General features: G+C 40.2%; 1 protein-coding gene across 1 annotated transcript; it reads left to right on the top strand.

Annotated features, from left to right (window-relative positions):
* The first annotated feature begins 6,915 nt into the window (after positions 1-6,915).
* Positions 6,916-8,627, top strand: LOC130744710 (acetyl-coenzyme A carboxylase carboxyl transferase subunit beta, chloroplastic-like). Its single transcript, XM_057596892.1, is given in 2 exon segments — positions 6,916-8,161; positions 8,163-8,627. Coding segments are annotated over 2 exon segments (753 nt in total). The 5' UTR covers positions 6,916-7,868; the 3' UTR covers positions 8,623-8,627.
* The last annotated feature ends 13,764 nt before the right edge of the window (positions 8,628-22,391 follow it).

Raw genomic sequence — 22,391 nt, 5'->3', positions numbered from 1 at the left:
TTAGTTATACTGTTTGAGCTTTGACCTTACAGTTATTACACCTATTAAGAATTTATTTGACTGCTACTCGTGTTTTAACTATAGAAGTTACACGAGGTTTAGAATAACACACTAAGTCTAGAAAGTAGTCTTCCACCAATGCGATTATAAGGAAGCTAGTAGCTGGAGAACGAATCTTAGAGAGATTCCTTATGGGTAGTATACGTGTTATGTTGAGGGTGCGTAGTTCCGTAGCGGGACCGTTAAGGATTGGATGTTGGGATAATTATGACTACTGAATGATAGGAACTCATTGACTGTTCCAGTGGGTTTTTCTAAATTTCCACCTTCGATGTATTAGGCCTGATCAACCTAATATTGAGGGGGTGATATTCGGAATCACAGCTGGTTATGGACTTTGATAGAAAGATGTGTAAGATGAATTTGAATTGATTGAGGATTAGTCGGATTTGGGAGGAAAGTTCGTGTTAAGCACTTGATTGTGAAAGATTAAGATTTAAATCTTTGGAATTCGATGAGTGTCGTATAGACATTGATTGGTTAGTTCGTGTGATTACTCCAAGTAGAGGTAGACTAAGTCAAGAGGTTTAATGCCGGAAAAGTATTAAGTAGTTTCTCGGAAGTTATGAAGTCATAGGTTATGTGATTACTGAGTGGAATTGTTAGAGACTAAATAAGTTGAATGTAATCAGGTTTTAGATGATAGCTTGATGGTAGCGAGATTGAGAAGAATTAACTCTGAACTAGATTGTTATAGTCGAGTTCGAGGAATAAGTTTTGCTAAGCGTTGGATTAATATGTGGAGACATTATAGTCTTAAGAGATGAATTTTCGCTTGAAAAGTGTTGAATTAATGATTAAGTTGGAGAAAGAAAGTTTTAGCATAAGTTGAATACTTGAGGTTGTTGATATGGATTCCAAAGAAATATGCTAAGATTACTAAGTGAGATTTACTAAGTTGGATTGAAATCTTAGGGTTAAGGTTGAATCTTGAGAGTCGAGAATCGCGTACGAATAGGAGATCTTATGGTTGTAGGTGTGACAATAGGAGTTGAATCTTAGAAGATTGAAGACCTGAAGGTGAGCTTCGGGTTAAGACCATTGAGGTATAATATAAGAGTGATATTGAAGTAAAGGAATTCTGGGTTGTGTGGAGTGTTAAGGTCGATGATCGATTGATGTTGATTATAAGGTTGCGGACATAATGAGCCATGTGATATGATTTGAATGATGTTAGCATAATAAGTTGTGGATGTGAAAGCATGACGACACTGGTCAGGTCGTTTGGGTAAGTGAAGGAGTTATAGTTTTTAAGAAACTGATATTCATTTAAGAAGTATTGAAGGATTAAAGGTCATTAGAGGACCAAACTTGGTGAAGGTTTAGGTTTTAAATCTATGAATGTCTGTCTAAGGTGTGTAGGACTTGAAGTTTGTCAGAATTTGATTGAGAAATTAAGAAGTTGATTGACGAGATGGTGATTGAGTCACAAAAAGGAAGGTGTTAGTATTAAGACGAATATCTGAGGTTGTTATATTTTGACGAGTTTCGTAGAGTTTAAGAGTCAATGGCTAGTTAAGTCCCTTGAGGTATAGTTATGATGTAATCTTCTAGAGGATAAGTCTCGATTTGTGCGAAGGGTTAGGGATTTCAGTGAGTGTAAATAGGTTTGAGTGAGGGAAGTTTCGAGGAAGAAGACGGTAAAAACGGATTGTTAGATATTAAGAGGAGGATTATCTTATGAGTTGTTGATAAATTGATGTTGAAGGGGGATAAGATTAGTGAAGGACAAGGAATAAGGACATAAGTCGAGTTTTAATTCGAATAGTGACTAAGTAGAAGTTTGATTACTTGGTGTGTGTAAAGATAGTTACGAAGTTGGAGGTGTTTTAATGGACTATTAGATTCCAACGCAAGATTTCATCTAGGAGTTATCGAACGGACAAGTGGAGTTTTGGACTGTAGATGAAGATCACGAGGACAAGCTGGGTATCTATTTTGAGATGACAGAGAGGCACTGAGTTTAAGAAGAATTTCGGACGACCGAAAGTAAAGAAGTAAGTGGCTAAGATTGTGCGACTTCACGGAATGCCAACCGGTATCATTTCAAGAAGAGATCCGACGCAAGTGATCGAGCCAGACGACATGAAGTTGAATGATGGTTTGTCTTTTGAGACACCGACAGTTAGCAGTGGGGATAGAAGAGTGAAACAGTTAAGGGGAAAACAACTTGCTTAAGTAAAGGTTATGAGGAACAATGACACGGGCAATGCTACAGGGGAATTGGAAGACCAGATAAAGGAACTGTATTCCGGACTTTTCTCAGAACTCTGAGTTTCGAGGACGAAACTTTCTTTTTGGAGGGGAGTATTGTAAGACCCGGATTTTCGGAACAAGTTAATTTCCGACTCACGCGTGGAATCAGTGTAAGCGTGACAGGAGTTTGATATTTGAGAAAGATTAATGAAGAAGAAAGTTCAGGAATTGCTCGAGGAATGTGGCGTTGTTTCTTTCGGAGCTAGTGCGAGTCGTCTGCACACCTGCCTTATGGCGAGCATGTCCAGAATAGGCTATTTCGCTCTTAAAGCAACGTTTTAAGTGAGATTTCGAACTCTTGGAAAATTTAAAGTTTCTCTTTATTTTTCCATCGACCAGCGTTTCATTTCGGAACTCTGGACTGTACGCACGATAGGTTTAACTTTTCGGATGTCCGCCGACGCTAATTTCTTTGCTTCGAAACCTTAGTTTTGAGCGAAGGATGAAGACTTTTTCTATTCGGGACATCTAACGAAGATTCCGTCCACGTTGCCAGACTTGTTTCGACATTTCCAATCTTTCTTCTGTTGGAAGTTTTGTCGTCTGAGCATCACAGCAAAAAGTAGTTTTTCGGGACAGACTAACTTACACCGCTTTTGGCGTTTTGGATATCGTTTTTCCCAAATCTTAGATATTTGTTTTGAGTTCTGGAATTTTGACGCCAGAATCTCTCTTAGAATTCCACGGTGATCGTGCTGCAAAAATCGGAATCGCGAAATTTTCATTTTCCCGCGATTTCGCCTGCCTATAAATAGCTCAAAAAGCAAAAATTCCTTCATTTTCTTCCTTTTGTGGCTGAATTTCGTGGAGAGCAAGGGGGGAGGAGATTTTCGCGAAAACTTGACCAATCTTCGTGCAGTTCGTCCCAACTTCTAGGTATCGAGGTAACTAACACGATACCTACCTCTGATTGTTGTTTCTGTTGCGTTTCTGAAGTCGTTTCTGTGCTCACAGTTTTGAGCTTTTTCTAAAATGGTCTGATTTCTTCGATTTCTTGGTTGGGTTATGTTCCTTACGTTCCCCTGAGTCTAAAACCTCTGTCAGTAAACGCTGATTGTGATCCAGTTGTCCAGGATCTGAAAAACTGTTTCAAAACCCTTTTTGTCTCACATTTCGAAACTTTATTGTCGAAAAGACTTAATCTGACTTCGTGCCTTTAGGATTTGTTGTCACGGATGTCATGAGGATCATTGCTGTCAAATTTGTTTTCAGAACTGATAACTTTGAAGTTTTGAGCCTTTATTTTGGACCAAAATGCCCCTGGATAGTCGTATTTCGGCCCGATTGTCCGAAAATTGTTCTGACAGTTTCTTTGCCTTAGTTTTACCCTAAAACTACCTTGTGAATTGATTTGATCGAAGAAAAATAGTCGAAGCCCTTTTTCCTTTGAGGCCGTGGGTTATTATTACCTTTAGGGGGGAGTTTTTCGTTTTCGAAAACTTGTCCTTTCGTACCCGATTGTCGTATTCTGAAGCTTTAATGCTTTGTCTATCGTTTATGTATTGTTTTGCGATCGAACTAATCGATTTTGTTTGGTTTCTGCTTTGTTTTCCTCCGAGGTTCAGTTGAAGGAACTTTGGAATACTCAGAGCAATTGTTTGAGGAGAACTTTGTTTGCGAAGCTGGAACAGCTCGAGGTTAGGGCAACTTGCTATATTTAGCTATGATTGCATGATAGGCGTCGATAAATTCGACTTATGCTTTATCTGATGTTGTTTATGATGATGATTTATTGTTATGATTGTTTTCATAACTTATGATATTGATGATGTGTTGAATTGAGCGTTCGACGCAACTTCGGAGTGGAGGTTCATTGATCTGGTGATCTTTGACATTTCGGGTTGGATGAACAACCCTAGGCAAGTCCGAATGTGGGGTTTGAGACTTAGCCATTTGTTGGGATTCGTTGGAATTCCTAGACTTTCCCCGGGAAATGTATTTTGGGTGGTTGATTTTTTGGAAACTTAGAATGATAGAGCTTTCGAAAAATAAAGACTTGGGAAACTTAGGCTTTGAGAAATAAACTCATAATTTGACTAATTTGAATTGAAGTCATTTTTATTAACGTTTAAGCATAGGAGAACTGAAGGGGAAAAATATTTATGAAAAGCGGGGAAAAGTCGACTTATGTTGTGGGTTTGGAGAGTTTGGAATTGGGAAAGCCATCAAGGTGGGCTATGGTGATGATTGAAAGTCACCGAGTACTCTAGTACTCCTGGTAGTGTTGTTCGAGTCGTGTTGTATTGACCGGCACAGACTCTGGGTTTTGTTTGGGCTGTGTTGTATTGACCGACACTAGACCCTCGTGTATTCTTGTTGGTGGAGTTGTATTGTATTGACCGACACTAACTCTTGGGTTGTTTTGAGTTTGGGTCGGAGCAGTTTTTGACCATCGAGATTTGATGAGTCAGATGACTCAAGAAGTCATCAAGGGTGATCGCACTCCTTTCATAATTAATTGTCTTTTGTCGCCGAATCGACATATACCTTCGGGTACAGTATATACCTTCGGGTACAGTATATACCTTCGGGTACAGTATATACCTTCGGGTACAGTATATCTATATACCTTCGGGTACAGTATATACCGTCGGGTACAGTATATCTATATACCTTCGGGTACAGTATATACCTTCGGGTACAGTATATCTATATACCTTCGGGTACAGTATATACCTTCGGGTACAGTATATCTATATACCTTCGGGTACAGTATATACCGTCGGGTACAGTACATCTATATACCTTCGGGTACAGTATATACCTTCGGGTACAGTACATCTATATACCTTCGGGTACAGTATATACCTTCGGGTACAGTATATCTATATACCTTCGGGTACAGTATATACCTTCGGGTACAGTATATCTATATACCTTCGGGTACAGTATATACCTTCGGGTACAGTATATCTATATACCTTCGGGTACAGTATATACCTTCGGGTACAGTATATCTATATACCTTCGGGTACAGTATATACCTTCGGGTACAGCATGCCTTCGGGTAACTCGGCCATTCGATGGGGGATATGATCGACTGTGTGGTTAGGATCGACCTGTTGATGTCAGGCATAGCGGAGGGAAAAGTCGACCCGCAGGGTTAGGACTGATCCGACTATTTCAAGGTTGTAAGTGACACCCGAGGGTTATGGTCGACACAATGCCAGTGTTAGGACCGACTCGATCGTGCCCAGCCTATTTCCTCCGGAACCCTCTTAATTGACGTTGCATTGACATATCATGCACTCTAACTCTATTTGTTGAGGTATTGATGATTGAATTGTATTAGAGATTTGATACAATGCAGAACTTATATGTATATATACAACATATAAACATACCCCCCTCTATCGCATGTTGATTGTATATCTATTGTATTCTGTAAGTTGACCCTAGCACCTTGGCTTTGTTTGTATGTTTGTGTTTGGGCGGTCGGCCTGCTGCCAGGCGTCTGTCAGCCGGTTCGTGATGATTCGTTGTGCGGGAAAGACCCGGAGCGAAATGTCTATTACTGAAGCTTTCGACGAGGACCCGGACTTCATGGCTGATCGAGGGAGAGTCGATGATAGTAGTGTGGGATATGGGTGGTTAGAGTCTTTTGAGTTGGTTGTCACTGTCATAGCCCTGATTCGTCTTACTTTTGGGACCGGGTAGGTTCCCGATATATGGCTTTTGTGTGGTTCTCTTGCTGAGGATCACAGAGAGTCCGTCGGACTATAGGGGTCTTGGGTTGAGGCCATTTTGAGGCCGACTTTCTCTTGGATAGTGGTATATTTGATGCTTTTGCGTACAGTTTTGGTTTGTATATATTCGCCTACGAGCATGTTACCTTGGAGTCACTGCGTGTGCGCGTGACGGGATAGTGCAGCAGAGGCTGTACCTTTGTATATGTTGTTTATCGGTTAGTTTAGTTGTTGGGCTTTGTTTCTATTTCTTTATTGCTTTTATTAAAAGGAAACAATCAAAAAAAAAATTACCTGTTTTCCGCGTAAAGTTTATTTTTGGTTATTAAAGTGACACCTGGAAATCGGGGTGTTACAAGATCTTCGGAAAGTGGGTTTTTATGATCCAATAAAAAATCAAACCTATTTAAATATTCCCGTTATTCTAAATTTCCTTGAGCAAGGTGCTCAACCTACAGGAACTGTTCAGGATATTTCAAAAAAGGCAGGTTTCTTTATGGACCTTTGACCTAATCACCAAACGAAATTCAAGAAATAAAAAAAATGAGGGCGGGGATGACTTCTATAGCGATTTATAGAAATCTTTTTTTTCTTTTATCCCCCCCCCCGCTCCCTTGTTCTACTCAATACCGCATTTTTTTTCTTATTGTTGACATAGAATGTTGTTTTCTATAGCCACAAAAATATATTTTTTATCAATTTTCAAAATGAAAAAAAAAAATCGATAAAGGTGGAAGATATCATTAGAAAATAGAATTCATAAAGGGCAAATTTATAATGACTAAATGAAGTAATTGGTTCTATAAATACAGTATAATTTTTTGGTTCTTTTCTATTTTTAAAGAAAAAATTTAGCACATGTAGTGACACACATATATAATCAAATAACACTCCGATTCTCGCGAAAAAGAATCATCATCATTTTTTTTGAATACCTACCCACTCGCTCATTATTATATGTAAGTTAATAACCCTAGTGATTGGATTTATATATTTCTTTTTTTTGTTATTGATAATAAAGTAAAAATAAATGTGATATGATATAATTATCAAATAGAAGATTTTTTTGATTTTTCATCGAATGACTATTCATCTATTGTATTTTCATGTAAATAGAGGGAAAAAGCTCTATGGAAAAATGGTGGTTAAATTCTATGTTGCGTAATAGGGAGTTAGCATACAAGTGTGGGTTAAGTAAATCAACGGATAGGTTCGGTCCTATTGAAAATACCAGTGTAAGTGAAGACCCGCCTATTTTAACTGATATGGATAAAAACATTCATAGTTGGAATGATATTGAGAATTGTAGTTACAACAATGTTGATTATTTAGTAGGTGTGGAGAACATCCGGAATTTCCTATCTAATAAAAGTTTTTTAGTTAGGGATAGTAAGAGGAACATTCCATATATTTTGCTATTGAAAATCAAATTTTGGAGATTGATAATGATCATTTGTTTTTAAGTGAACTAGAAAGTTTTTTTTCTAGGTATACGAATTCTATCTATTTGAATAACAACTCTAAAGGGGATGGTGATCATTACATGTATGATACTGAATCTAGTTGGAATAATAACATTAATAGTTTCATTGAAAATTATATTCGTTCTCAAATTTGTATTGATAATTACATTTTAGGTGATGGTGACAAATACAATGATAGTTACTTTTATAGTTATATTTGTAGTACGATAAGAAAAAAAAGTAGTGAAAGGGAGAGGACTAGCATAATAATAATCTAAATGATAGTGATTTCACTAAAATAGAAGGTTCTAATGATCTCGATGAGACTCAAAAATACAAACATTTGTGGATTGAATGCGAAAATTGTTATGGATTAAATTATAAGAAAATTTTGAAATAAAAAATGAATATTTGTGAACACTGTGGGTATCATTTGAAAATGAGCAGTTCAGATAGAATCGAACTTTCGATTGATCCGGGTACTTGGAATCCAATGGATGAAGACATGATTTCTGTGGATCCCATTGAATTTCATTCCGAAGAGGAACCTTATAAAGATCGTATTGATTCTTATAAAAAAACAACAGGATTAACCGAGGCTGTTCAAACAGGTACGGGTCATTTAAATGGTATTCTTGTAACAATTGGGATTATGGATTTTGAGTTTATGGGAGGTAGTATGGGATCCGTAGTAGGTGAAAATCACCCAGTTGGTCGAATATGCTACCAACCAACTTTTACCTCTTATTGTAGTATGTGCATCTGGAGGAGCACGTATGCAAGAAGGAAGTTTGAGTTTGATGCAAATGGCTAAAATATCTTCTGCTTTATATGATTATCAACTAAATAAAAAGTTATTCTATGTATCAATCCTTACATCTCCCACTACTGGTGGGGTAACGGCTAGTTTTCGTATGTTGGGAGATATCATTATTGCCGAACCAAATGCTTACATTGTATTTGCGGGTAAAAGAGTAATTGAACAAACGTTGAATAAGGCAGTACCCGAAGGTTCACAAGCGGCAGAATATTTATTCCATAAGGGCTTGTTTGATTCAATCGTACCACGTAATCCTTTAAAAGGGATTCTAAGTGAGTTATTTCAGCTCCACGCTTTCTTTCCTTTGATTCAAAATGAAAAAGAAAGCAGATCCTAAAATCATTTTTTAAATTTCTTTATATATATATATATTCTATACTCATTCTATATACTCAATATATATATATTGAGTTATACTTAGTATAATTTTTCATATATACTTATACTAAGTATATATGAAATCTAGTTATAACAATAAAAAAATAACAGGTACAAATATTAAACCGAGGCACCTATTTTATGACAAATTTACCTTCTATTTTTGTGCCTTTAGTGGGCCTAGTATTTCCGGCAATGGCAATGGCTTCTTTATTTCTTTATCTTCAAAAAAACAAGATTTTTTAGATATGTAGTACGGTAGGAAGAAATCTCATATATTTTTTTTGGTTTGGAAGTAATTGAATGAATTTTTCCTATTTTATGGAAACCTTTAAGAAGGTTTCCTTAAAATAGTGCTAGTTGATAAAAGTTACTTCACTTCGTAAACAGAGAAAAAGAAAGTTAAATTCATTTGCTTGGGTTTGTTATTCTATTCCATTTCTTAATCTAATAAAAAAAAACACACACACAGAGGTTGGGGGTATAGATCTAATATGACTTGGATATCAGAAGATACGTGGCAGTCAGAAGAAGTACGAGTAGATTTTGTAACGGGGTTTCGAAAATCCCGTGATTTCTTCTGGGCATTTATCACTCTTTTAGGTTCAGTAGGGTTTTTATTGGTTGCAGCTTCCAGTTATCTTCATAAGAATTTTTTATCTTTCATTTCGTCTGAGTTTGATTCCGAGCTAATTCGTTTTTTGCCACAAGGGGCTACGATAACTGTTTATGGGACCGCGGGTCTATTTGTTAGTTTGTTTTTGTGGGTTACCATTTTTTGGAATGTGGGCAGTGGTTATGATCTTTTCGATAAAAAAAAGAGGAATAGTGTGCATTTTTCGTTACGGATTTCCTGGAAAAAATCGTCGTATTTTTATCCAAGTCCTTATCAACGATATTCAGTCCCTCATAATACAAAGTAAAAAAAAATAAAAAAGAGGGTAGGTATCTTCGCAGTGGTGTCCTTTATATGCAAACCAGAGAACATGGGGCCATTCCCCTAACTGTTGTTGACGATTCTTGGAATCCACCAAAAATTGCACAAAAAGCTGGAGATTTGTCCAAGTTATTGCGTGTGCCAATTGAAATATTTTGAAAAAAAAAAACGAACTGCAAAATGAATGCTTTCGTTAGGGAAAATAATTTTTTTTCTTCATTCGAATTGGCAGTAAATTAATTCCTTTGCTTTCTTATTCGATTTCTTTATTTTTTCTAAATTCAAGATAAGGACTAAGAATTGCAAATAAAAAAGCAGTAATAAAGAATTTATATATGGGCTCTATGACTTGTAATAGAACTTATGCTTAATAGAAAGATTATTATCAGATAGAGTTGACGAATGAGATGAATATGAATTCCTTAAAGACGAAAAATGGCAAAAAAGAAAGCATCTATTCCCTTTCTATCTCTCACATCTATAGTCTTTTTGCCCTGGTGCATCTCTTTTACATGTAAGAAAGGTATGGAATATTGGGTTACTAATTGGTGGAATACTAAGCAATCCAAAATTTTCTGCTAGGTTTGACCAGGCCAAGGAAGAGAAGCTGCTCGGTTCGTCGGAGGACGGGGATCCCTCAGAGGAGGCGACAGTTGAATCGCCTCCGATGGAGGTGAAGAGTGCCGTGAAGTCCCCTCCACTGGAGTCGAAGGAAGCTTGCCCTACTCTTGGAGATTTGGACATGCCTCCATTGGAGCCCATTCCAAATCCATCAGAGGAACTACCGCCTAAGAGGAGGCATTGTGGTTGGCTTTCGAACTCCGAGGGTGAACCAGCCGGTCTCAAGAAGAGTCGAGTTACCAAGGACAAGGAGGTCATAGTCATTCCTAGTGATGATGAGGATGAGAGCTGAGTCTTGATTTTAGGGTTGAGACCGCTGCATCGAACCTATTTACTTCTTATATTTTGCTAAACAATGTTACTATTTATGGTTTAGTGGTTTTTCATTTAAAATGTACCGATGTTTGGATGATTACTTTTAAATGTGGGTTTTTCACACATGGGTGTGACCACAACGCTTATTTTCAGTACTTTATGATTTCAACGTTTATTTATGAGTTATATTTTCCGCATGTATTTATTATGGCAATTTGTTATTCATGTTCGTTAAAGGATTTCATAATTACGACGGCGTTTTATAACTAAGTGAATATTAATAACTGAACGACGAAAATTCTTACGAAAACTACGTGACTTGGGTTACTGTGTGACACTCGAGAAATCGGGGCGTTACATTGTGGTATCAGAGCTCCGGTTGAGAAACCAAAGTACTAAGGGTTTTGGGCTTACGAGTTTCCGAAACTCGTAGTGTTTTGTTTTTTATAAAGGTATTTTCAAAGCTTCGCGGTGAGAGTTGGGTAGAATTGATTGTTAAGATGTTTGCTTGACTGTGAGATTGTCTACTAGTATCATTGTCGTGGTACTTGAGTTCAAGATTGTTAGTTTATATTTTAAGATTACTATTAGTATATTTGGGGCACTGACATTAGGTTGTGGTTCTATTTCCATGCAGGAACATGCCGCCGTGACAGGACCCAACCAATGGACAACTTGCTCAAGCAATGGCGTAGCTGGCTCAAGTAGTGGCCCAGCAAGTTGTCGTTGCTGCTGCACAGACCGCAGCACAAGCCCAGAGGGAAGCTGATGAAAATGCCAGGAGAGCTGAGGAAGATGCCAGAAGGGCACAGAGGGCTGAGAGGGAACAGGCGCAGGACCAGATCCGCATGAGAACTGATTTCAATCGTCACGGACCACCTAGGCTCGAAGGCGAGGTTGAACCGGAGAAGGCCGATCTGTGGATCCAAGACATGGAAAATATTTTTTTTGAGACCCTCCATACCCCAGATGCTGAAAAAGTGAATCTTGTCGCCTTTATGTTGAAGGGCGACGCAGAGTATTGGTGGAGAAGCGCTAAGCAGCTGATGACTGCCAACAATGAGGCCATCACCTGGGAGTCTTTCAAGCGGGACTTTATGGACAAGTATTTTCCGGAGACCGCTAGAGAGGAAATGGAGAACCAGTTCCTCAGGCTGAGACAGGGGACGATGACTGTCGGGGAGTATGCTGCCAAGCTGGAGGCTTTATCCAAGCACTTTCATTTCTTTCAAGTGCGGGTGGATGAGGCCTACCTCTGCAACAGGTTTCTGAGGGGTTTGAGGAACGAGATCGAGAAGTCTGTTAGGCCGCTGGGGATTAGGGTTTATCAACAGGTGGTTGAGAAAGCCCGAGAAGTGGAAGCAATGGAGAACAGACAGAGAGGCCGCCCTGATCATGGAGGATCAGTTCGCTCAGGGCAGAGTCAACCAGGAAGGTACAGTGGACAGAAATTAGCTGGAAGGTTTGATAGAGGCAAGGCGCCTATGAAGAAGCCTTATTAGCGTCCTACTGACAAGGTGCCATTTACTTGGAGGGGCACCGCACCTGTTTCTAAGGATGATGTTACTTGCTTCAAGTGCAACCAGAAGGGGCACTTCGCAAACGAATGTGGTAAGGAGATAGTTTGCTGGAAGTGTCAGATATCAGGGCACATTGAGAGAGATTGCCCCAATGCTGCAAAGGGCGAGCCGGTGCTGAACACGGCTAGAGGAAGGCGACCTTCGGCTCTAGGTTGGGTGTTTGCAATTTCTGGCGAACAAGCTCCAGTGACTGATGATCTTATCCAGGGTACGTGTGTTATCGCTGGAACTTCTTTAATGGTGTTGTTTGATTCTGGTGCTACGCACTCATTCATTGCTGAAGAGAGTGTGAAGAAGTTAGGATTGCTAACTGCTGACTTACCGTTCGATTTGTTGGTGACGACCCCTACCGCCGATCGATTGGTTACGCGTACGACATGCTTGCAGTGTCCGTTGATCTACGAGGATCGGAAGTTCTTTGCGAACCTCATCTGCTTAGGGCTCAAGGAGCTCGATGTGATTCTAGGGATGGATTGGTTGACACAGTATCACGTTCTCCTGGACTGTGCTAACAAGGTCGTTGTCTTCCCAGATTCAAGCGTTACGGATTACTTGAATTCGTACACCTTGGGAAAGAGTTCACCAGCATTTATGAATTCTATCGTAGCTGAGGCGAAGAACGACGGCGACGTACGCAACATTATGGTGGTGCAAGCCTTTGTGGATGTATTTCCAGATGATGTGCCCGGATTACCGCCAGTAAGAGAAACGGAGTTCTATATTGATATTATGCCCGACACGGGACCCATATCAATGACGCCTTATCGGATGGCACCAGCAGAGTTGACGAAGTTAGCAAAGCAGTTGGATGATCTCTCTTCCAAGGGATTTATCCGACCTAGTGTGTCGCCATGGGGAGCACCTGTGCTGTTGGTGAAGATGAAGGATGAGAGGTCCAGGTTGTGCGTAGACTACCGACAACTGAACAAGGTGACAGTGAAGAATCGTTATCCGATGCCTCGGATAGATGATTTGATGGATCAACTTCGAGGAGCTGTCGTTTTCTCGAAGATAGATTTGAAGTCGGGTTATCACCAGATCCGTGTCAGGGAAGCTGACATTCAGAAGACCGCATTCAGAACTCGATACGGGCATTATGAGTACCTTGTGATGCCGTTCGGAGTTACCAATGCACCTGCTGTATTCATGGACTACATGAACAGAGTGTTCAGGCCATTCCTGGACAAGTTCGTGGTGGTGTTCATCGACGATATTCTTATCTACTCGAAGAGTAACGAGGAACACGAGGACCATCTACGACAAGTACTGGGAGTATTGCGGGAAAAAGAGTTATATGCTAATGGCTCCAAATGCGAATTCTGGATGGAGGAGGCGAAGTTCCTGGGTCACGTCATATCAAGTCAGGGTGTGGCTGTTGACCGTAGCAAAATTGAATCGATTTTGTCGTGGGAACAACCTAAGACAGCAAGCGACATCAGAAGTTTTGTTGGGCTTGCTGGCTACTACAGACGCTTCGTGAAGGATTATGCAAAGTTGACTTCGCCGTTGACTCAGTTGACAAAGAAGAATCAACCATTTGCATGGACAGAGAAATGTGAAGAGAGTTTTCAGGAGATGAAGAAGCGACTGACAACCGCACCAATACTAGCCTTACCCAAGGAAGGGGAACCATACGAAGTTTACTGTGATGATTCACATAATGGGTTGGGTTGTGTAATGATGCAAGAAAAAAAAGTGATTGCTTAAGCCTCGCGACAGCTGAAGATTCACGAGAAGAACTACCCGACGCATGATCTGGAGTTAGCTGCTATAGTGTATGCTCTCAAGATTTGGAGGCATTACCTGTATGGCAGTACGTTCACGATCTACAGTGATCACAAGAGTCTGAAGTACTTGTTTGATCAGAAAGATCTGAATATGAGGCAGCGAAGGTGGATGGAGTTCCTAGTTCCTTCAAGATTACGAGTTTTCTCTGCAGTATCATCAAGGGAAAACTAATGTTGTAGCTGACGCTCTTAGTCGAAAGGCTATACATGTATCCTTGTTGATGGTCAATGTAAGACCCAAGACTTACTTATGTAATGCTTAAGTGATAGATTAAATAAAATAAGACTTTTGGCTAAGTTTGAGTTTTGACAGATTACAACTGTCAACTTGTGTGAATTTTTGGAGGGTCTTAACGACCTCATTTGGGAAAACGTCCTTCATGAGAGTTGTAGACCTTTAGGTGTAGAAAATTCTTGAAGTGGAATCAGGTCATTCCGACCTCTGTATCTCGAGATATTCAAATTTTACTGAGCAAGGGTCGGGCAGTAATGTGCCAGCGGATTAAGTGTTGTATTTTCTTTTTAATTCCGAGTTTAATTGGGTTTTAATTATAAAGAGTGGGGCCTATCTGTAATTTGGACCTGGTTAAGTGGTGATTACTAATGGGTCAAGGGTGGTTGCAGGCTTAAGTGAAAAGAAGAAAAAAAAATGAAACCCTAGCCCACATGTGTGTGAGGCCGCGGGTTGCATGGGAAATAAGGGGGGGAAAACCCTTATTTTCCCCTCATTCTGAACAAGAACAGAAACCATACAGATCCACGTGAAAACCTGAGAGAGAGCAAGAGAGAGACGCCGCCTGTAACACCCCGAATTCCAGGTGTCACTTTAGTAACCAAAAATAAACTTTACGCGGAAAACAGGTAATAAATTTTTTTTTGATTGATTCCTTTGTAAATAAAGCGATAAGGAGATAAAGACATAACCCAACCACTAAACTAACCAACACACAAATATATACACATGTACAGCCTCAGCTGCACTCCCATGTCACGCGCACTCGCAGTGACTCCAAGGTAGTGTGCCCGTAGGCAAATAGTTACAGATCCAGAAGTGTGAGTGAGAAAAAGTATAATTACAAACCACCAGGAGAAAGAAAGTCGGCCTCAAAATGGCCTAAGCAAAGACCCCTATGGTCCGACTGACCCACTGTGATCCCTCCGTAAGAGAACCACACAAAAAGCCATGCATCGGGAACCTACCCTGTCCCAAAAGCAAAACGAATCAGAGCTATTACAGTAACAACCAACTCCAAAAGACTCTAACCACCCATACCCCACACTACTATCATCGACCCTCCCTCGATCAGGCATGAAGTCCGGGTCCTCGTCGAAAGCTTCAGTAATAGTCGTTCCGCTCCGGGTCTTTCCCGCACAACGAATCATCACGAACCGGCTGACAGACGCCTGGCAGCAGGCCGACCGCCCAAACACAAACATACAAACAAAGCCAAGGCGCTAGGGTCAACTTACAGAATACAATAGATATACAATCAACTTGTGATAAAGGGGATATATACATATGTTGTATATATATACATATAAGTTATGTATTGCCTACTCTAAGGTATAGACATAGCATGTTCTCGAATCTCCTACACAGTTCAATCATTAATACCTAACGATGTTCATCAACATCAAATCATCATAATCTCAACATATGAAGTTAGGTGATAAGGTTAGTCAAACAATGTATCGTCCTCCCAACACACACGTATCCAACTAAACCAATGTTCCCTGTCGTTGCCCTAGGGTAAACGACGATGAAATCTCACGCTTCCATGAAGTCTCACGCTTCAATGGGGTCTTACGCTTTCACGAAGTCTCACGCTTCAGTGAAATCTCACACATTCACGAAGTCTCACGCTTCAGTGAAGTTTCGCGCCTTCACGAAGTCTCACGCTTCAGTGAAGTTGCACGCCTCCGCAAAGTCTCCCGCTTCAGCAAAGGTGTACGCCTCCGCAAAGTCTCCCGTTTCAGCGAAGGTTCCCGTCTCCACGAGGTCTCCCGCCTCAGTGAAGTTTCTTCTTTCACGAAGTCTCACGCCTCAGTGAAGCTTACTCACTTTCACGAAGTCTCACGCTTCAGTGAAGTTCCATGCTTTCACGAAGTCTCACGCCTCAGAGAAGCTCCGAAGGTATATACTGTACCCGAAGGTATATAGATATACTGTACCCGAAGGCATATACTGTACCCGAAGGTATATACTGTACCCGAAGGTATATAGATATACTGTACCCGAAGGCATATACTGTACCCGAAGGTATATACTGTACCCGAAGGTATATAGATATACTGTACCCGAAGGTATATACTGTGCCCGAAGGTATATAGATATACTGTACCCGAAGGTATATAGATATACTGTACCCGAAGGTATATACTGTACCTGAAGGTATATACTGTACCCGAAGGTATATACTGTACCCGAAGGTATATATCGATTCGGCGACAAAAGACAATTAATTATGAAAGGAGTGCGATCACCCTTGATGACTTCTTGAGTCATCTGACTCATCAAATCTCGATGGTCAAAAACTGCTCCGACCCAAACTCAAAACAACCCAAGAGTTAGTGTCGGTCAATACAACACAACTCCACCAACAAGAATACACGAGGGTCTAGTGTCGGTCAATACAACACAGCCCAAACAAAACCCAGAGTCTGTGCTGGTCAATACAACACGACTCAAACAACACTACCAGGAGTACTAGAGTACTCGGTGACTTTCAATCATCACCATAGCCCACCTTAGTGGCTTTCCCCAATTCCAAAACTCTCCAAACCCACAACAAAAGCCGACTTTTCCCCGTCTTTCGTAAATATTTTCCCCTTTAGTTCTCCTATGATTATTCGTTTAGTAAAAACGTTTCGAATTGAATTAGTCAAGTTATGAGTTTACTTCTCAAAGTCTAAGTCTCCCAGAGTCTCTAGTTTTCGAAATTCTAATCATTCTAAGTTTTCCAAAAACCCTCCAAAAGAAGTTTCCCGGGGAAAGTCTAAGTATTCAAACGAATCCCAACAAATGGCTAAGCCTCAAACCCCTCGTTTGGACTTGCCTAGGGTTGTTCATCCAACCCGAAATGTCAAAGATCACCAGATCAATGAATCTCCACTCCGAAGTCGCGTCAAAACGCTCAATCCAACACAACATCAACATCATAAGTTATGAAACAATCATAACAAGAAATCATCATCATATACAACATCAGATAAAGCATAGGTCGAGTTTATCGACGCCTATCATGCAATCATAGCTAAATATAGCAAGTTGCCCTAACCTCGAGCTGTTCCAGCTTCGCAAACAAAGTTCTCCTCAAACAATTGCTCTGAGTCTTCCAAAGTTCCCTCAACTGAACCTCGGAGAAAAACCAAGCAGAATCCAAACAAAATCGATTAGTTCGATCGCAAAACAATACATAAACGATAGACAAAGCATTAAAGCTTCAGAATAAGACAATCAGGTACGAAAAGACAAGTTTTCGAAAACGAAAAACTCCCCCCCCCCTTAGGAAATAGCCCACGGCCATAAGGAGAAAAGAGCTTCGGCTCTTTTTCTTCGATCAAATCAGTTTACAAGGTAGTTTTAGGGTAAAACTAAGGCAAAGAAACTGTCAGAACAATTTTCGGACAATAGGGTCGAAATACGACTACGCAGGGGCATTTTGGTCCAAAATAAAGGCTCAAAACTTCAAAGTTATCAGTTCTGAAAACAAATTTGACAGCAATGATCCTCATGACATCCGTGACAACAAATCCTAAAGGCACGAAGTCAGATTAAGTCTTTTTGACAATAAAGTTTCGAAATGTGAGACAAAAAGAGTTTTGAGTCAATTTTTCAGATCCTGGACAACTGAATCGCAATCAGAGTTTACTGACAGAGGTTTTAGACTCAGGGGAACATAAGGAACATAACCCAAGCGAGAAATCAGAGAAATCGGACAATTTTAGAAAAAGCTCAAAACTTAGAGCACAGAAACGACTTCAGAAACGCAACAGAAACAACAATCAGAGGTAGGAATCGTGTTAGTTACCTCGATACCTAGAAGTAGGGACGAACTGCACGAAGATTGGTCAAGTTTTCACGAAAATCTCCTCCCCCCTTGCTCTCCACGAATTTGGGCCACTAATGGAGGAAAATGGAAGATATTTTGCTTTTTCGCCTATTTATAGGCGGGCGAAATCGCGGGAAAATGAAAATTTCGCGATTCCGATTTTTGCAGCACGATCACCGAGAAATTCTAAGAGAGATTCTGGCGTCAGAATTCCAGAACTCAAAACAAATATCTAGGATTTGGGAAAAACGATATCGAAAAACTCAAAAGCGGTGTCGGTTAATCTGCCCCGAAAAACTACTTTTTGCTGTGATGCTCAAACGACAAAACTTCCTACTGAAGAAAGATTGGAAACGTCGAAACAAGTCTGGCAGCGCGGACGGAATCTTCGTTAGAAGTCCCGAATAGAAAAAGTCTTCATCCATTGCTCGAAAATAGGGTTTTGAAGCAAGGAAATTAGCGTCGGCGAACATCCGAAAAGTGAAACCTATCGTGCGTATAGTCCAGAGTTCCGAAATATAACGCTGGTCGATGGAAAAATAAAGAGAATCTTTAAATTTTCCGAGAGTTCGAAATCTCACTCAAAACGTTGCTTTGAGAGCGAAATAGCCTATTCTGGACACGCTCGCCCTAAGGCAAGTGTGCAGACGACTCGCACTAACTCCGAAAACAACTACGCAAAATTCCTCAAGCAATTCCTGAACTTTCTTCTTCATTAATCTTTCTCAAATGTCAAACTCCTGTCACACTTACACTGATTCCACGCGTGAGTCGGAAATTAACTTGTTCCGAAAATCCGGGTCTTACAATACTCCCCTCCAAAAAGAAAGTTTCGTCCTCGAAACTCAGAGTTCTGAGAAAATTCCGGAATACAGTTCCTTGATCTGGTCTTCCAATTCCCATGTAGCATTGCCCGTGTCATTGTTCCTCATAACCTTTACTTAAGCAAGCTGTTTTCCCCTTAACTGTTTCACTCTTCTATCCCCACTGCTAACTGTCGGTGTCTCAAAAGACAAACCATCATTCAACTTCATGTCGTCTGGCTCGATCACTTGCGTCGGATCTCTGCTTGAAATGATACCGGTTGGCACTCCGTGCAGTCGCTCAATCTTAGCCACTTGTTTTTTTTTTACTGTCGGTCATCCGAAATCCTTCTTAAACTCGGTGCCTCTCTGTCATCTCAAAGTAGATACTCAACTTGTCCTCGTGATCTTCATCTACAGTCCAAAACTCCACTTGTTCGTTCGATAACTCCTAGACGAATCCTCCCCCTTGGAAATCGCTAGTCCATTAAAACACCTCTAACTTCGTAACTATCTTTACACACACCAAGAAATCACACTTCTACTTAGTCACTATTCGAATTAAAGCTCGACTTATGTCCTTATTTCTTGTCCTTCACTAATCTTATCCCCTTCAACATCAATTTATCAACAACTTATAAGATAATCCTCCTCTTAATATCTAACAATCCATTATTATCGTCTTCTTCCTCAAAACTTCCCTCACTCAAACCTATTTACACTTACTGAAATTCCTAACACTTCACACAAATCGAGACTTATCCTCTAGAAGATTAAATCATAACTATATCTCAAGAGACTTAACTAGCCATTTTATCATCCGATCCTTCAACATTCTGAGATTTAACTCTTATCGTAACCGCTAACACCACTAAATCTCTTAAATGTACATAAATCTCAGCTCACTAGGTCAACCTTAGCCCTAGGATTCTCATTCAACTTAGTCAAATTCACTTGTTACTCGTAATGTGCATCACCAAAATCCATAACAAAGTTTCATTCACTCTTAGGCTCTAAGAAACTTGTCCAAACATAACAACTTCAAGTATTCATCTTAATACTAACACTTTCCTTTTTGTCACTCAATCACCATCTCGTCAATCAACTTCTTAATCTCTCAATCAAATTCTGACAAACTTCGAGTCCTACACACCCTAGACAGACATTCATAGATTTAAAACCTAAACCTTCACCAAGTTTGGTTCTCTAATGACCTTTAATCCTTCAATACTTCTTAAATGAATATCCGTTTCTTAAAAACTATAACTCCTTCACTTATCCAAACGACCTGACCAGTGTCGTCATGCTTTCACATTCACAACTTATTATGCTAACATCATTCAAATCTTGTCACATGGTCATTATGTCCGCAACCTCATAATCAACATCAATCGATCACCAACCTTAACACTCCACATAACCCAGAATTCCTTTACTTCAAGATCTCTCTTATATTATACCTCAATGGTCTTAACCCGAAGCTCACCTTCAGGTCTTCAATCTTCTAAGATTCAACTCCTATTGTCACACCTACAACCATAAGATCTCCTACTCGTACGCGATTCTCGACTCTCAAGATTCAATCTTAACCCAAAGATTTCAATCCAACTTAGTATATCTCACTTAGTAATCTTAGCATATTTCTTTGGAATCCATATCAACAACCTCAAGTATTCAACTTATGCTAAAACTTTCTTTCTCCAACTTAATCATTAATTCAACACTTTTCAAGCGAAAATTCATCTCTTAAGACTATAATGTCTCCACATATTAATCCAACGCTTAGCAAAACTTATTCCTCGAACTCGACTATAACAATCTAGTTCAGAGTTAATTCTTCTCAATCTCGCTACCATCAAGCTATCATCTAAAACCTGATTACATTCAACTTATTTAGTCTCTACCAATTCCACTCAGTAATCACATAACCTATGACTTCATAACTTCCGAGAAACTACTTAATACTTTTCCGGCATTAAATCTCTTGACTTGGTCTACCTCTACTTGGAGTAATCACACGAACTAACCAATCAATGTCTATACGACACTCATCGACTTCCACAGATTCAAATCTTAATCTTTTACAATCAAATGCTTAACACGAACTTTCCTCCCAAATCCGACTAATCCTCAATCAATTCAAATTCATCTTACCCGTCCTTCTATCAAAGTCCATAACCAGCTGTGATTCCGAATATCACCCCCTCAATATTAGGTTGATCATGCCTAATACATCGAAGGTGGAAATTTAGAAAAACCCACTGGAACAGTCAATGAGTTCCTATCCTCCAGTAGTCACAAATATCCTGATACTAAATCCTTTAAGGATCCCGCTACGGAACTACACACCCTCAACATAACACGTATACTACCCATACGGAATCTCCCTAAGATTCGTTCTTCAACTACTAGCTTCCTCATAAACGCATCGGTGGAAGACTACTTTCTAGACTTAGTGTGCTATTCCCAACCTCGTGTAACTTCTATAGTTAAATCACGAGCAACCTCGAATAAGGTCCTACATCGTTCCCACGTTCTTCCTCGTTCAACTCCTCAGCTCTTGCCCTCCTTGGCATGAATCCTTTCCTCTGGAGCAAGTTGTTTTCCTTTCCCAACATTCCCTGATGATTCGCCCCTGAGTGCCTTGCAATCTTGGGAGAAATGTCCCGGTTGGTTGCAATTGAAGCATAGACTTTCTTTGGTCTTGCAGTTCACAGCTAGATGCCCCTCTCGGTTACACTTGAAGCATCTCCATCCAGTCACTGAGCACTTGTTAGCAAAATGCCCAAACTTTCCACAACGAGTACATGTCACACCTTTGTCACCAACTGGCTTCCCCCCCAGTATCAGCAGTCGTCGGTTTGTACTCTCTTGAGATAAGATTTCTTCCCTCGGAACGCTGATATGGTCCCCACTTATGGTAGCTCTTCCTTCCGTTGTAGCCTTGGGAACCTGACCTCATTGGTCCCCCAGCTCCAATTCGGTTCATTCCTCTTTGTTGATACATTGCTGTCGCCATCAGTCGTTGATGATGCTCACGTGTAGCCTCCGCCATCCGGTTAAGATCCACCATCCTATATCCCATCAAACGTCCGATTAGTACTAACCATACGGTAGCACTAGACAAACCACTCAATCCGATTGAGTAGTAACGCAAACAATTAGAGCGAAAATCGCTCTGCAGACAATCAATTTTCACTCTTTGCAGAGTCACACAACCTAGCACAGAAGACCTATTCCCCAAAGACTCCCAAAAGACTCGACTAAGCTCTGATACCACAATGTAACACCCCGAATTCCAGGTGTCACTTTAGTAACCAAAAATAAACTTTACGCGGAAAACAGGTAATAAATTTTTTTTTGATTGATTCCTTTGTAAATAAAGCGATAAGGAGATAAAGACATAACCCAACCACTAAACTAACCAACACACAAATATATACACATGTACAGCCTCAGCTGCACTTCCATGTCACGCGCACTCGCAGTGACTCCAAGGTAGTGTGCCCGTAGGCAAATAGTTACAGATCCAGAAGTGTGAGTGAGAAAAAGTATAATTACAAACCACCAGGAGAAAGAAAGTCGGCCTCAAAATGGCCTAAGCAAAGACCCCTATGGTCCGACTGACCCACT

The sequence above is a fragment of the Lotus japonicus genome, chromosome 1 (genome assembly GCF_012489685.1).
Source record: "Lotus japonicus ecotype B-129 chromosome 1, LjGifu_v1.2".
Classification (NCBI taxonomy): domain Eukaryota; kingdom Viridiplantae; phylum Streptophyta; class Magnoliopsida; order Fabales; family Fabaceae; genus Lotus; species Lotus japonicus.
Note: the sequence above shows the minus strand (reverse complement) of the source record. Positions and strands in the feature narration are given on the sequence as shown.